A 16124-nucleotide genomic window follows, 5' to 3' on the forward strand; every position below is an offset into this window, starting at 1 on the left:
GCAAGCAACTGATTTTCAGCTAAAGCACGTCAGGAAGGCCACGAGTAACCCGTTCAGATTTCTTGGCAAAGTCTTCAAAAGAAAATATGATGGTTTTTTGACACTAGTACTCCACTCTCTAGATATAACTACTGTGCTACATTCTTACAAAATCGGGAGAAATGAAACTATTGCTCAAGCTGTATTACTGGGGAAAGCATATTTTTCAACATGAGGAGCTAACCAGCGCGTAGCCCTCGAACCTGCAGTCTTTCTCTCAGAGTCATTATACACCGCTTAACCTTTCCAAACTACTTTCCTTTCTGTTTGGATTTGTTAGATGAAATGTATTGTTTTATCAGAATTCATTGACAAAAATACACTATTAAGGGTAGGCATCATTTTATTTCTTCCAATGACGTGACCAGCTGTGAAGCAGTCGCAACGGCCTCTCGGCAGTGTACTAGCGATTTTGTTCTCATGTTCCTATCCGTTAACGTCAATATAGTTATGTTACAAGTGTTAAATATCCTTCTTTTCCTGCAGTTGCCACCTTCTGCCGAAGCCAAATATGTGTTTGGTAGGAAAAGGATCTTTCTTGCATAAAATATTCAGTGTTAGAATATTCGTTTTACAGAATGCACTGTTTCCGGTTCCGTAGTCGAAGTGAGAAAAGAACCGTTATCTACGTTTCTTGAAAAATGTAAGAATGCTACGCATCTCAAACTTATTGAGCCTGATATCTTTACTCCTGGTACATTGACGGAGAATCAGGTATAGTAGCCTCTACATCTATCTTTGCAGTACAAGTCCTCTTTGATAAAGGTTCCCTGAGATAAAAAATTGACGTAACGAATAGAGACTTGATGGGTGCTTTCTTCGCTCGCTTTCAAAGGTCTGTAAAAATCTGAAGCAGGGCCATTTTCTATAGATTTCTGCCTAGAAGTTAAAATTGCCTCCTTTCTAGCAATACTTCATTCGTTCTCCTCACAACTATATGAAATGGAAGATTCTATTAGTTTCCCATCGTAGGTTTCTTCCTAAAGGTGTCAGTATTACATTAAGCAAGCATTGAAACATGATTTTACATCAATATTCCTTCGATACCGCTACAATTCTTGATTTTCTGGAGTAGACAAAGTTCTAGTCTTACAATCTATCTTACAGTCTTTCTTCACAGCAGTAAACATGGGATTATGGGCAAACGCGAAGTAACGTGAAGGTCATTAGCATCCTGATTATGATAAGGGTCCTGCTTCAGATCAGATAAACTGCTAGCTACTATCCTTGCAGCTGCATATATGCTTGTACTCAATTTTTGGAGAAGGGATCTGGTGAACATAAGTGTAGCAAAAGTGATATAAAGTGTAAATAGATCACATGTATTAGGATCAAAACAACATGAAGCTCAGTGCAGTTGCATAAGCGGCTGCGCTCGAAGCGGTGCGGCTGAGCGTAGCGATTAAGGCAGTTACACAGGATAAGGACCGATGTTGGCAGCGCTTAGCGCGTTGCAATTCACGACGATCCCATGCTACGAATGCAGTTGTAACGGCCATAAAAAGTTCATAATTTCTCATCCATTTTCTGACAAAACCACTTTGAATTGCGCGGTGTGTTGACGGACCAATAACCTTCCAGCTTATGTCGCTCTCGCACCAATCTTGTACGGTGGAATCCCTCTTTGTGGTTTCTGGCGTCGACGCGATGGGACCTCACTCCGGCACTGGCGCATCAATTTAACGCCTCTGGAGCCGTCTCATTGGTTTCATCAATTCATTTCGGTTTCTGGTGCTGGCTTGGCAGTTCGACGTGGTGGAACACTTTGCACTTCATTTCACGGCTTTTAACGTTGCTGGACTCGTCTCACTTTTTTCTGAAATTTCGTTTTACAAATATACGTATACATTTACATATATTTATATATAACATATTTATAAGAACGGGTGTGGTGCAGTCGGTTGGAGGTTCGTTGTAGCAACATGGTCGAAGGTTCGAAACCGCCCTAATGCAAAGCAAGATTTTCGTCCCTCCGGGGTCAATAAATTGGTACCAGACTTGTCTGGGAGGATAAAAAAACTGACTTGATCATCGCTGACTCTCGAAAATCATTGTGAAGGCCAACACGCGTTTCAAAACCTTAACGATTACGAATTGCAGTAAAAAGCGTTGGCGCATCCTAAGTGAATTGACTCGCCAGTGGCTTTTATATATTTATATATACATACGTGACAGAAAGAACGGGCGGCAGACAGCAACCCCACAAGATGACTGCCGTTTTCATTCCGATCCTTTAGTCCAAATCTTCCGATCTTGTATTCGTCTTCTGTTACCTTTCCTAGTTTTGCATAGAAGTTTCCGACAACGGATTTGTAGAAGGACATCACTTCCTCCAGCTCCTTGTAGAAGACGTCAAATTCGGATTCATCAGCTGCTGATGTTGGTGATTAGCAGCTGATGATAATTATAGGTTTTTGAGACGAAGAGTGGCCGGACGAGGTGGGAGGATCTCGTGCAAATCAACAAGATGGACAATAGATGGGTGCACAAAAAAACTAACACCGTCCATATTTGACGACCTTTCTTTTCGAACCATCCCTCCACGAATGACGAGCGCACCATCTTCCACCTGTCGTATGTCGCTCATCTGCTCTTGTAGAGCAAGTGAGGTCATCGTCAGTGGAGATTGAAATTGCCCACAGCTCGTGCGGAAATCGACCACATACCAACCGAACAAAGTGTCTACTTCACGTCGCAGCATTACCATTCTTTTGAGGTGGTTCTGATCACTATCTCCTTCATACAAAAATACGACTTAGCCACGTGATGGAAAAGAACATTTGCTTTCGGCAGCGATGGAAAGAAGTTGTATACGACGATTGCATGTTTGAGGTCTCCTTGTACGAAGATAATTAGCACAGCGAGGAGGCCCCAAGCGTACACTGCTCAGAAGACTGCGAGTCTGAGCTGTCTCAAAGCCGCATGCGACATACTTGAATGGAATTTATTATGGGAAGGAAAAGGACTTCGTGGGTGGATCCGAATGCATCGCACATCGAGCGGTTAGCAGCAAACATTGGCTGCAGAAAGGCGTTGCAGAAGAATCTTTTGGAATACAGATAAAGGAAGATTTCATGAACAGAAAGAAGGGCAAGTTTAAATAAGTGCCACAGGGACCTCCGCAAGTATAATGTTGCTACAACAGCCTTGTTAAGCGAATACGAGATTCGCGCCTGTTTTCGTCGTGAGATAGAAATTATTACGGAGAGGTTCTACTCGAGTCTTTTCCGTTTGTCATTTGCTGTGACAAGCCCAATCATTTCCACTATTGAAAAGCCACCACGGATTCTCCTTCCCGAAGAACGAGTTGCCATCAAGAGCATGAAACCTGGCACAGCCCCGGACCTGATTTTATATCAGCAGACTTTCTTCGGGCTGGTGGCCATCCGCTTCTTGCAATTCTAGTGGCGCTCATGACGTCTTATCTTCAGAATGAGAGGATCCCAGAGAGTGAAAATATGGCAAACCGCGCTTATCAGTAAGAAAAGTGACCAGATGACTTTCGAAACTACCGTCCGATATGCTTGCTGAGTGTGTTATACAAAGTATTCACTAAGATCATCCTCACGCGCATATCTAGATTCTCGATAAAGCCCACCCTCAAACACAAGCTGGATTCCGTCAAGGGTTCAACTGTTTGGACCATATCGAGACCGTGTCCAGGGCATAGAGGTTTCCCGGGAGTACCGCCTCTCCATTGTTCTAAACTTCGCCAACTATGAGAAAGCCTTCGACAGCGTAGAAACGAATGCAATACTGGCGCTTGTCGATCAAGGTGTGGACGAGTCGTATGTGAGGACATTATCCAATTGCTACGATCAATGCACCATTAGGATACAGTTTTTTCCATCGCCCCCTCACAATACCCATCGAAAAGAGAGTACGATAAGGCGATAGTATGTCGCCGAAGCTGTTTACGACTGCATTGCAACGGATAATGAAATCACTTTCTTAGGAAGAAAGAGGCATACTTGTTCGAAGATTCTTGTCCAACCATCGTTTCGCCGACGACATCCTTCTCTAGTCGAGAAGTACTATGAAGCAGAAACGATGGTCACAGAATTGAACAAAGCAGGGAGAGAACAGGACTGCGAATAAACAGAAAGAAGACACAGTTCATGAAGAACGCTTACTGCGAGGGCGGAGGAGTACAACCTGAAGGCTCCCACTTCGTGGAAACTTCGTCATACATATACCTCGGGCGTTCTTTGAATATGGAAAACGACTTGAAGGAAGAATTGAGTAGAAGAATGAGAGCAGTGTGGGCGGCATTCGCACTCGTCAGGAAAGATACCGACCAACTGACGGACCAAGATCTCATGCCCATCTCTTCGACTCGACAGTTCTTCCTGCGCTCTGTTACGCAGCGGAGACGTGGACACACACCGTAGCCACGTCCTGGAAACTCACTACCCATATAGCCCTTGAGAGATGTCTTCCGAAGTTCAACCGGAGCACCCAACACCTAGCTCCGACTTAAGAGCAATGTCCCGTCTTCGCGGCCTAGCTGAATATATATATATATATATGTATATATATATATATATATATATCGAAAGCAAACCATAGATGGGCAGGCCACATTATGAGAAAAATAAACGTTAAATACACTACAAGAACGTTAGACTAGATCCCACGAGATGCTAAACGTTCTCGAGGGAGACCGCCGACGAGATAAGGGTGATGTGTTCGCTGCACGGATGCACCAGCAAAGAGCTGAGCTGGATACAGCCCAAGGGTCTCGTCAACGTCATTCACGAAACTTGAAAACTTGGATGGCAATGACGAGAAACAAGTGGAAAAGATGCTGGGGCTCTCACGTTCAGCGAAGACGGACCGTCTAATCATCTATGAAAGTAAGTAAATATATGGTATGATGTTAATTGAGTGTACAAAAAGATTTAGAAAGGACATGATCAAACAATGTAGGCAATTGTTTGTAGGTAATCGCTAAATGTGTGCAAATATACACAATTCTTTACACTTCGAGAACACTGTAAGATGTTCACCACCTGGTTTTTACCATTGGTTACGCCATTTTTCGAATCTATGGAAAGATTTCGTACTGCTGTATAGTAGGGTCAAATACTACCCGTTTTGAGACGAAAATAACTAATTTTGAAGAAAATATCAAATGATAGAAACGAAATGACGCAGAGAATGCACAACAAACTGCTATCGAATGATTCCACATTATTTTTTTTTACCAAAGGACATGGTTTCTACACCAACACAACCGGAAACAGTCCGGTACACCTGTTAGTGTTATTAGAGTATAAGAAAGAAACTTATACGAATGTTGTTTCCTCAACATTAAGACAAACAAGATTTTTCAGGTGAACACTATTTTTCAAATCAGTCACATAGATATGTGTATTAAAATTTCACATGCCCCTTATACAGAGCTCATATTCCTTATGAAGAGTTTAACTGGAAAATGTAAAGGTTCTTCCTTTATTATATTGTGGATTGCCAATTAATGAGGAATTAAACACGAAAAATTCAATGAAATTCAGGGCCATTTTTGGACATTACAATGAATAATCTACTGAAGAAAATTGAAGGCGATACATTCATAAGTGGACTTAGGAATCAACCTGATTCTATACGAATACGTGGGAATCGAAGGCTATCAGCCACAGTTCTGAAAAAATTCAAAGGCTTCCGTGATGTGCAACACGAAGGCGGTGGGTGTCCTGTTCTAGCCTTTCCTCTTAAAGGCAGCATACCATGAAATTGACGATGTTGACATCTCTCCACGAAAAAAACAACGATAGAAACGTAGATCACGCGTATGGGTGCAATTACGCTAATTTCTCCCAAATGTCCTGAGAAACGCCGAAAGAGATGGCTTTTCCCTATGACGCATCTAACAACGTGTCAATAAGCGGAAGTAAGCCATAACCGTATCTTGCCGTTGTGAGACCCTAGACCGTTGATTTTGCGGGATGCTGCTTATGAGAGAGTACCAAGCAGTCTATTATAGATGTGTACTCAGAAGCATAGTTTTTAGAATGTGCGATGCCACTTCAAATAGGTCGAAAAATTAATTTTCGTAATTGCACATATCTCTACGGACCCCTCGTGGTTGGTATTGATGTTGAAAAAGTGGAAATACAGGCAGTGCATGACCACTTTGTATACACGGGATGCGTACAAATCATCGATACCCTGCTCACCGACTTGGCAATACTCGAACGCTTTCGGAATTTCACTCCTATAAAGGATTGCGAACAATGTGAACAAACTAACAGTAAGCTTTTCAGCAATTAGAGAGAGTTAACGGAGTATTTTCTTCCAGATATTACGCGCAACCTGCAACTCTGTGTAGAGAACCCTTCAGAAATCCGAGCCACTTTTCCAGGAGTTCGTATTTACCAAAACTATGAACCATGCAAAGGTATTTCACCAAAAAGTCCATTTGAACTGACGTGCAATACGCTCAATCAAGTAAAAACCGGAATTCTCTCACTCTTAAAAAAACGAAGAACAGAAGTTCCATTTTTTCGGTGATGTTGCCTTGAGGAGACGTTGATAGCACTTTCAAATACCTTCCTCCTTCGTTAGACATCACTAGAAAGCAACCAAGAACTAACCGTCTGTTCATCAACAAACAATCTTCAATTTTTTTTTTCTGAGAAGATTAGAAAGGACAGCCGAAATGTTGAAAAAATTCTCCACTCCAACTTGAGGCCTTTAACATCGAGTGCTCACATTTATGAGTTTACCATAAGGACAGGTAGAATAGCAAAACCACCAACGATTGTTGATTATTATTTTCACTTAGAGACACCACATCACAAAGTTTAGGCCATCCCCATCCCCACCCCACAAGCGCACCGTCATCGTTCTCCTAACCGTGAGAAGTTGCATCGTTGGGAAAACGAGATCAAACAAGATTGTTTCACACGTCTTTTTTGGACCACTCTAGGGAACTGAGTGAAAGTCACTTCCACACATCTGAACTCCTTTTTCCTTCTTCAACAAATTATGTTCAGTTCAATTTAATTACTTTATTTCTATTTCTATGATTATCTAATTTCACTACTCTCAAATTACAGACGGCTCTACATCTTAGCTAAGTCTAATGTGATTTATAGAATTATTAACTACATCAACATAGTTTTCTAAATACAGTTCAATCCCTCATGTTTTTGAAGCGATTTTTTCTTTGAAAAAAAAAATGCTCAATAATTTCTAGCCGACCAATGTCGAGGTGGTGCTGTAACAGAAGAATACTTGGAGGAAACAGCTAATTGCACGACAAGGATAGGTGACGTGGTTCTGGCGCAATGGAAAAGTGTGTATTTGCAAGCAGTAGTGCAGCATATTCATCAGAAAAACACAGAACTGAAAAAGTGTACTAGTTACAAATGTAGTTATAATATAACTTTCCAGAGAAGCCGCATAATATAGACGTCCTTTATAAAACAAGAGAAGTTCGGGGTCGTCTGGTCATCTATGGGAACAAAGGACTTGGCGATTTTGACTATTTCAAAAACTTGGAGATAGTTGGTACCCCAAACGTTGAAGGTAGGTTTATTCATGCTGGGAAACCGTAAAAGGAAATTCATGGAAATAAATCTGTTTTTCGGAGTGGAGATAGAATTAGAAGGGAATCATAGAGCGAATTTGTAGCGTATAACTCGAATTTGAGAAGGATACCTGACAAATTGGGAGAGCCTGTGTTAGGTTCCTTCTGCATTATAAACCGCAAATTTTCTTGGTAAAACTTCTCAGCAAAAAGTTTGAAAAAAATTACAATACTTATGTGATGTGGTTCAAGTAAGTGGAAGTGCGTTGTTGACTAATTGGTGTAGTGTGTGGATTAATAAGACAAACAGAGGTGTTCCCCTTCGACCGAAAACTGACAAGATAAGCATGAAAGACGAAGAGCTTCCTTCACAAAGTATATCCAGGATGCTAGCAGGGAAACGATCCCGGTTCTAATCCTGCGGAAGAAGTTTGCCTTGGCACCTGCGGAGGCAAGACCCACGTACAATTCCGTATGCAACCCTCGTAGCTCTGGTGATTTAAACCAAGAAAAACGTCTGAGAAGGAAGCTACGCCGTCAGTTGCAACTAGATCGCGAATATGAATGGACATCGAGAGTGAAGGAGTTTGATAAGGCATGGGAGGATAAGAATCAGAAGAAAGCCTATACCTTATTAAAACTAAAGTACAAAGTGTCTTGCGTTAAAGAACCCGCTCGGAATGCGTCACCACGTTCACTTCAATTCAGAATCGCTTGAAGTTTACGAACGCGTAACTAGACTGTACAATGACTTGCGGGGGCTAATACATGTAAAAAGTCAGTGTTTTTATCCCCCCCCCCCAGGCTAGTCTTGTAGGAAATTTATTAACCCCGTAGGGAAGAAAAAGTTGGTTGGCACTAAGCACTTGCTTTGGAAGGGGTAGCTTCTTGTGCTCATTTGAGTTACATTAGTTGAACTGCGAACGTTGGACGATGACGTAGGTTGCATTGTTGGGGAGACGGGATCATACAAGGCGGTGTTTAATAGGCTTTTTTTCTGGATTACTAAAAAGAGAAGGGGTGTAGTTCAGCATAATCATGCTTATGCTGGTGAGCTACACCTCTACACTTATTCATTCGTAGGAGGTCCCAAAATCATCAATTTCGTGATATGCTACCTTTAACATTTTTGCACCACTTCCTTCTTAACATGGAATTAACAAAAAAAAATCGACGCTTATTTTCATGCACTTCTCTTGACATCGTGATTTATTTGATATCGTTCAGGAAATGCGCCGGCAATGGCTATAACCGGCAATGAAGATCTAACATCACTAAAAATGCCAAAACTCACAGACGTGACACAACACGAAACCGTTGTACGAATCAAAATTGACGACAACAAAAAACTAAATTTGTCTAGGAGAGAAGTGAACAGGTTTATGGCTGCAGCAGGAGGACCAACATATACAGATATTCATCATGGAGAAGAGAAGAGCACGAGTGAGTATGGTCGAAAAGTAGGTCATGTCATTCCAGAACGGCTCAACTCGAATATATCACTTCAGAGCTTCCTCCAAGTACTTCAAATAGCTCCAAGAAGCTTCAACCTATAGTTTTCTTTATTCTCCCTGGTGTAATTCTGCTGCTCATCGTCATAATCGTGATTGCATTAATCATTGTGAAGAAGAGATCTCATTCTGCACTTCCACCGCCACCCTTTCGACTCTCAAATAAATCCAAGACTATACTTGGTGAAATGTGTAAGGCAAGTCGTGGTTGACAATATCCCATGTGCTTTGATTGACTCGCGCAACAGTAAACAACAGTTTTTATAGGAAATTCTAACAAAAAATCCTATGGTGTGGCGTATACAGGATCGGCAATTGATATGGAGATACTCGAAGGATGATCCCAAGCGTTAGTTTACTTACTCGCCCAATAAATTTTCTGCAACTGTAGTAACTTAATTTATACCTCTATAATTTCTTTCCTTTCACATATGTATTACAAAAAATGTCGTTTGCAGGCGAAGTTGTATCTGGATTGGCAAATAAACACTCAAATTTCCTCCAAAATCACAGCGCAGTGCTCGTTCCTGTATGTTTTATATCTATATAATTCAAATTTTCATAAATTTAAATGTATCGCATGCCGATATTAAGGAATCATAAGGCCCAGAAGCGCTTCACCTTTCTTTCTATCGTAGGATACCCATTCTCTTCCTGTCGTAGGGCAGCTTCTATGACATCTGTACCAGTGACTCCACACCACGGCGCTGGACCTGCTGTTCAGGAGCAAATTCCGTCCATGCGTAAGGTAGCTAGTGGAGGTGGCACCCAGAATGCTCAACTTGCCTGCCATTACTCACTCACGGGGTATCTCTCACGTAAGGGAATCTCTTTGTCCTGTCCAGCGGTCAGAAATGATTCAAAGTCAAATTTTGTCACTGGCAACATATATTATGCGCCGGCGACCCCGGCGGCGATGTATTCAAATCTAGAAAATGATTTTCTACAATAATTTCTTTGGGGGTTGTTGAACAAATCTACAGGGATCTACAGATGTCTATTTCAGCGACTTTTCTCTCTAAATTGATCCCCGGGGGCTTCTTCTTCTGGGGATTTCCCCATAAGGAAGTTGATTACGAACATAAATCATTATAAAGTTAATTTTACAATGTCATTTCTTCTTGTTTTAAGTGCTTGTTTTTTGGCACAGTGAATCTTTACTCTGTTTCTTGGTTCAAACAAAGTACAAAATCAGGCCAAGATTCAAGCAAACGTTTGCGCAATCTTTCGATGCACTTTTGAGCCGCCTGAACTCCTTTCCTCCAGGGAAATGACTTAAAATTGTGACATTCCAGAACGCTCGGATCCTAGCAGCGAACGCGAGAATGTTGTATAGTCGCATCCAGTGTATGAGTTCCAATTCTCTTGTGATTATGATTAGCAAAACTAATGACGTATCAGATATAGTCCCTTATCTACCTAGCGAAGTCGGGAAATCGTACGATTTCCAAGGTGAGTTCAAGTTTCAAAGGCAACATATTGCGAAATCAGCTATCTCAGAAGTTAGAATCTCTCTACGAAGAGATACGCCTAAAGATATAGATCACGAGTATCACAAGCGTCCAAATCCTCTTAGCCGTTCTGAAAAACGGCGTTGGATACAATCCTAGCGATCGAATGTTGCTACGAAACTTCTAGTAACGTGCCGCATCTGGCGATGCAGATATACGCACTGCATCTGCCACTAAGCAGATAATCCGTGGGCCACTGACTTTCTGGTCCGCCCGCAGAAGCTGTACGCTGACTTGAAGATGTGGCATGGTACTAGGTGTCTCGTAGGAAAGTTCGACTGCCGAGGTATTTAGATAGATAGATATTTAGAACCCATAAAAAACAATATGAAAATTATGAACGTTATACTAATGAAGAAACGGAGAGGCTATTTAACAGAAAATCAATTTTTTTTTAATTTTTGAAGATGATATGTATTTCAATTTCAGATATGGAGTCCACAATCAGATTCACATTATTGAAAAATAGTGGCGTAGGAGAACGAACAATTGATTACCTGTACAGTGTAGAAAGTCTACAAAAAGGAACTAAATGTGATAAGAAAAATATTCGTGTACTTCTTTATGTATGGTGAGTTTTGAAAAAAAACCTAACCACAGAAACAAATCCTTGACTATTACAGCATTAGTGTTTCGAAGAGCTGCTTGTTGAAACAAATTTCTGCCCTTCTCTAAAATCAAAGAATTTTAGTCAAACTTGACCGCATTTCACTTTCATAACCTTCTAAAAAAAGATGTTGATCGCGGGGCCAGATATGTTAGGATATGTAGAACGGGTGTGAGATGTAAAGATGTGTTATGGCCTAACGCGGCCTATCCGCATCTTCGCCGAGGTAAGTCGACCTTGAACATATTAGCCCTATTCAGTCGTCCGCTAGAGCTCGCACAGAGCCTATCCATCCGTCGCTGTTCCGTTATCTACGAAACTTTACTTCCGATGATCTCCTTATAATGTGACCAAGAAAGTGAAGACGGTTTTCGGCTACTACTTTAAAGGGCGAGGTAACATGTGGATGTTTTTCTCGCGGTATCGGTATAAAGTATCCAAACATCCGTCTAAACAGCTTGCTTCCCATGCGGTCGAGCTTTTCCACGAACGTTCATGACGCTGGCCGAGTCTCTGATCCGTACATCAGGGGATAGGGGGAATTGTGGATGGGAGATTTGCAGCTTGACGTTATTAGCAATAAGAGTCGACCCCAACGAATTCGTTAAGGAATTGAATAAGAAGATAGCCTTAGTGCATCTTTGCTGAATATCTCTCTCATAGCTTAAAAGCATGCAGGCTAAAAAATTGAACTCGTCTACAAACTCAATTGATTATACGATCGCCCTGATTCCTCCTGAGGTTCTCGCTGAGACCCACATCTGCCTCCATCTATCCGGAGTCCAGAGGGCGGAGTCGTAAGCTATAGGCTGCAGCTAAGTTCGATATCACGTCGACGACATTTCAATTTCGCGCTGCTTTAAGCGACTATTACTACTTCCCCGGCGTACTCGAGGTCGACCAAGGGACGTTCAAATGATGCAAGAACCACATCAACAAGACATTGCTCAACTGTTCTTCGAATGATGTCACCGATGGCAAAGTTGAACAAGAAATGTTCCGCGACAGCCCGTTGCCTCACTCCAGCTTCCACTTCAAACGATGAAGTGGATCCAACTGATGTTTGAACGGCAACAATTGTCCTCCTTTCCATGTCCTTTCAATGTCAATTAAGCGAAGGAACTTCCCTGGAATACCATCAGGGCGAAGCATGTTGAAAATACGGCATCGGTGGTAGAATCGAAAGTGGGTTTGAAGTAGGAAAGTTAGAGGTATCACTCCACGAATCTGAGATGGTAGGGAATTCAGGTGGAGTATTCGTATATCTCTTGCTAATTGGCATATAAAAGGACCCAGAAGATGCGGCATGTGCACACGGCTGGCACGCTCCAATCAAATTCTTTGTAGAAAATAGCGCGCCGGAACGCTCGAAGCCGTAGGCAATCAGCTACAGACACACTTTTTAAGCACTTACGTTCCTTATTGTACAGAGTTTATGTCCTGTGCAATCACGCTGTTGTACAACTTCTTGTCGGCTCTCCATGATGACGAACCAAAATTCCTTTACGATGTTATTGTAGTCGTTCCTTGTTCTGATGTGACGGGACATCCTCTGATGCGCGGTTCCTGCACTGCAGCAAGCGGCTAATGGATATATCTTGGAAGCCTTAACAAGGCAGTTTGTTGGGGTTCAGCCGACAGTGTTCGGCAGTTCAGCGTGACAAAACGGATATTTGTTGCCAAAGGTTTAATATTTCCCTCAGGCATTCGACCTCTGATCGTATGGGCTCTGGGGTGGTGTTGGACGATAGCACCACTTCGCAATGTTTTGGGAAAGTTGCGTCGAGTTGAAAACAGCGCAAATTACATAGCTCGTACGGTCCCAAGGTGTATTTTCAGATCCATTGTTGCTTTTAGTAAAAGAAGTGCCACCACATGAAGACAACAATCAGACTTGTATACGCGGCCCATCTCCCAATTTCGAACCTAAAATCTTGGCTGAACGGGAGAAAATCTCCGTAGGACGAAAGTTATCGTTGTCGTCTATGAATATTTTGATTCAAAATGTTTCTCCTACTTTCCAACTACATTTGCTAACAACACACGTGTTATAAGAGTTGAATAGGAAAAGATTTCAGGGGTACGTTACGACTACGCAATGATTTTGAGGAACTGTTGCGAGTGCTACGGTTATTCGCGAAGAAAAGACCAGTGAGCAACAATCATTGACATAGTTTATTTATGTATCTTCTGATTACTATTACGTTTAGCATGATCTCACATTTAAGGTATGCGTAAGCGAACGAAGGAAAGAATTGTTCTCATTATTACACCTTATATACACCTATGTATACGAATTACAACAATCTATAAATGTCGTCGAAGCTTTCCAGCTGCATACAGGTTCACTGTCTATTCAAAATCGACTAGATATACTCAAATAGCGTGAAATACAACGACCATAGCCAGCGGCACTTATGTTTATCCGGGCAACCGCGACGCTTCCGCCGCAATTCACATAACCACAGCGCGTCACGATCGCTACGCAAAATAATTCCTAATTTCGCCATACGCCTATACATTACAGATAATTGCAACGGAGCTCCACTTGATAGTAGCGAAATGCTTTGTGCTATGTCATTCATATTAGAATGGGCTCGTCGATCGTCCTCAGTTCCCGCGGAGTTGACGCAGGTAGATGAACTAATTCGCAGGAGTAGTTGAGAAAAATTATTTGCTTATTTGAACTCGAAGTCATTCCCTTACTTGAGTTGATGTTGTCACGACATGAGGTTTCGTTTCACGATCGAATATTAGGAATTCCAAATCTAACGCTCATACTGCAGAAAAAGTAATCAAAAAATAAAAACAACTTAAAATCGAAGGAAAACGTGCGAAAGCTGTCTATGAATGCTCTACGTAGTATTTCTGATTTATACAGCAAGATTTTTAAATTTTTTTCATTAGTTTTCGAATTTAAGATGTGGTTTGAACTCGCCTTCAAGCTTTTATTCTCCAAAAGGTTTCTTATTCGAACACCTTTAATTACTTTTACCAGTGCAACAAATCAGGTGGTCACTCCGGAACGGATCAGAAACAAACAATAAGAGATGATATGAATAAAAGGAAAGATGAAAATCGATTTCAAACTGTTATAAAAACAAAATTTTCAGAAGCATGCCAATTGGTGTGATCTATACGATCAAATGTCGACCTTTTCAAGAGAACATTCTAACATGCAAGTTACTATACACCTTTATAAATAGCTATATCCTGAAAGTATTCTTTTTTCTCAAGAGTAGAAAGTCATAGTACAAAATAAATGCTGTCAATTGATACTCACTACATTTTTCGATTTTTAAGAATTAACATACTACCTGCTCATATCGATACAAAACGCCAGAAAGAACTACAAGATGAAATAGAACACGCTGGGCCGAGGATTGGAGCAGCTTTTAGTGAACGATCAGAAGTTCCCATTAAAGATAACTTTAGACGGCTTACAAAACAAGAATTAAAACAAAGAAAAGAAACAAATAATCAGAAGGGGGGAAAGAAAAAATCTATTATGGTACGACACTATTAATGAAGGGTTTTTTCTTCAAAAAAGCAACTTTTCTTTAAAAAAAATTTTTTTTTTGAAGGAAGAAGAGTCAGGAACAAATCTGGGGCTGGATACTACTGGTGCTACAGCAACGCAGCGGTGCCGAGCTGCAGGTGATGATCCACAACGAAAAGAAGAAGAAAAGCGTGTTTCAGAGGTGGAAGTTTTCCAAATTCTTGAACTGTCTTCCACATATGTAAATACGGGCAGTGAGGAGAGGAGGAAAAGGAAAGTTACCAGACAGCGTAGAGCTGCGGCGCGGTCCCACGCGCGTGAGCCGCATAGCCGAAATAATTACGTAGTATTAGTTTTATTATAATAATGGCAATAGTGATAACAATATTTCTGGATAGATTTGCAAATGTTTTACATACTCTCCTTTCAAAATCACCTTAAAAGCACCATGTCACGAAATTGACGACGATACGATCTGTGCGGAAAATTACAGAGTTCGCATAGAAGATTACGACTATAAATGTGGGCACACTTAATTAACCTTAACTTCCTGAAAAACAACGTGAGAACCGATTTAATTCCTACGAGGCGCATTATAACACGCCATGTTCATAAACAGGCAGTCCAAAATCCCCTGAGGTCCCTTCAATAACCTATCCAAGTAAAATTAATGAATAGGCTGCTTGGGGACCGAAGCGTGTACAAGAATGGCCCGTTCTAACGTGTCTCGTAGGAAATAAACGGTTCCCACGGTGTTTTTCAAGACAAGTACTGGAAATTGAGCAGGGCCCTGCTCATATCCACAATATACATAGATCCCGAAGATTTGGATTTATGTTTGCCCACAGAAACCCCAATATCGTCAAATTCGCGAAATCTTGGCTTTAAAACTTATCAGTAATCGATAATCAATAATGATAACTGGATAATCAACAATGATAATGGTAAACTTTTTGCAATGGATACCTCTCAGAGCGAATTTATCTGTGAAAAAGCTAATAGTTTCGCAAAATATTTACCATTCGAAAAAATGAAATGAAACGTTCATCATTTCTCGGAAACCAATTTTTTTAAAAAAATAAAATTGAGAATATGAAAGAATGAATGCTTACTGCATTTCAGGTTTCAAAAAACGCAGCTCAAACTGCTGGTAAGAATCCTAAATCCGAAACGAAACCAAACGTCGTCGTTCCGAATACGCCGAAGACGAAATAGACGAAGAATTCCCTGTTTCGCAATATTGATCTTTGCAATTTAGTAATCAGAATATGTGAACAATGTTTAGCAAATAATCTTTAAACAAAATGATGATAAGTCCGCGTAGATTGTCACGAGGAAGTCTGTTTCCTTGGACCGGAGTCCATGATCTAAATGATCATAAATGTTTCTCTAGAGATTCTTGTTACAATTAGAAGCCGTCTAA

At 41.1% G+C, this 16124-nt stretch overlaps 1 protein-coding gene across 4 annotated transcripts; it reads left to right on the top strand.

Moving 5' to 3' along the window:
* Positions 1–459: 459 nt before the first annotated feature.
* Positions 460–15916, top strand: RB195_007639 (uncharacterized protein; the record flags this gene model as incomplete). 4 transcript variants are annotated; one of them, XM_064181373.1, is made up of 21 exons in its annotated part: positions 460–559; positions 617–753; positions 5376–5484; positions 5556–5726; positions 6053–6292; positions 6341–6439; positions 7241–7339; positions 7438–7572; positions 8801–9016; positions 9082–9281; positions 9352–9433; positions 9543–9613; positions 10380–10536; positions 11025–11166; positions 13281–13353; positions 13431–13545; positions 13730–13836; positions 14316–14380; positions 14506–14713; positions 14787–14903; positions 15824–15916. In XM_064181373.1, 21 exons carry the CDS (start codon positions 460–462, stop codon positions 15914–15916), a joined length of 2736 nt encoding a protein of 911 aa, XP_064038166.1. The 4 variants fall into 4 exon arrangements, with proteins under 4 accessions (XP_064038166.1, XP_064038167.1, XP_064038168.1 ...); XM_064181374.1 differs by having other exon boundaries at positions 490–559; XM_064181376.1 differs by having other exon boundaries at positions 490–559; positions 6053–6277.
* Between the last annotated feature and the right edge of the window lie 208 nt (positions 15917–16124).

The sequence above is a fragment of the Necator americanus genome, chromosome I, assembly GCF_031761385.1.
Source record: "Necator americanus strain Aroian chromosome I, whole genome shotgun sequence".
NCBI lineage: Eukaryota > Metazoa > Nematoda > Chromadorea > Rhabditida > Ancylostomatidae > Necator > Necator americanus.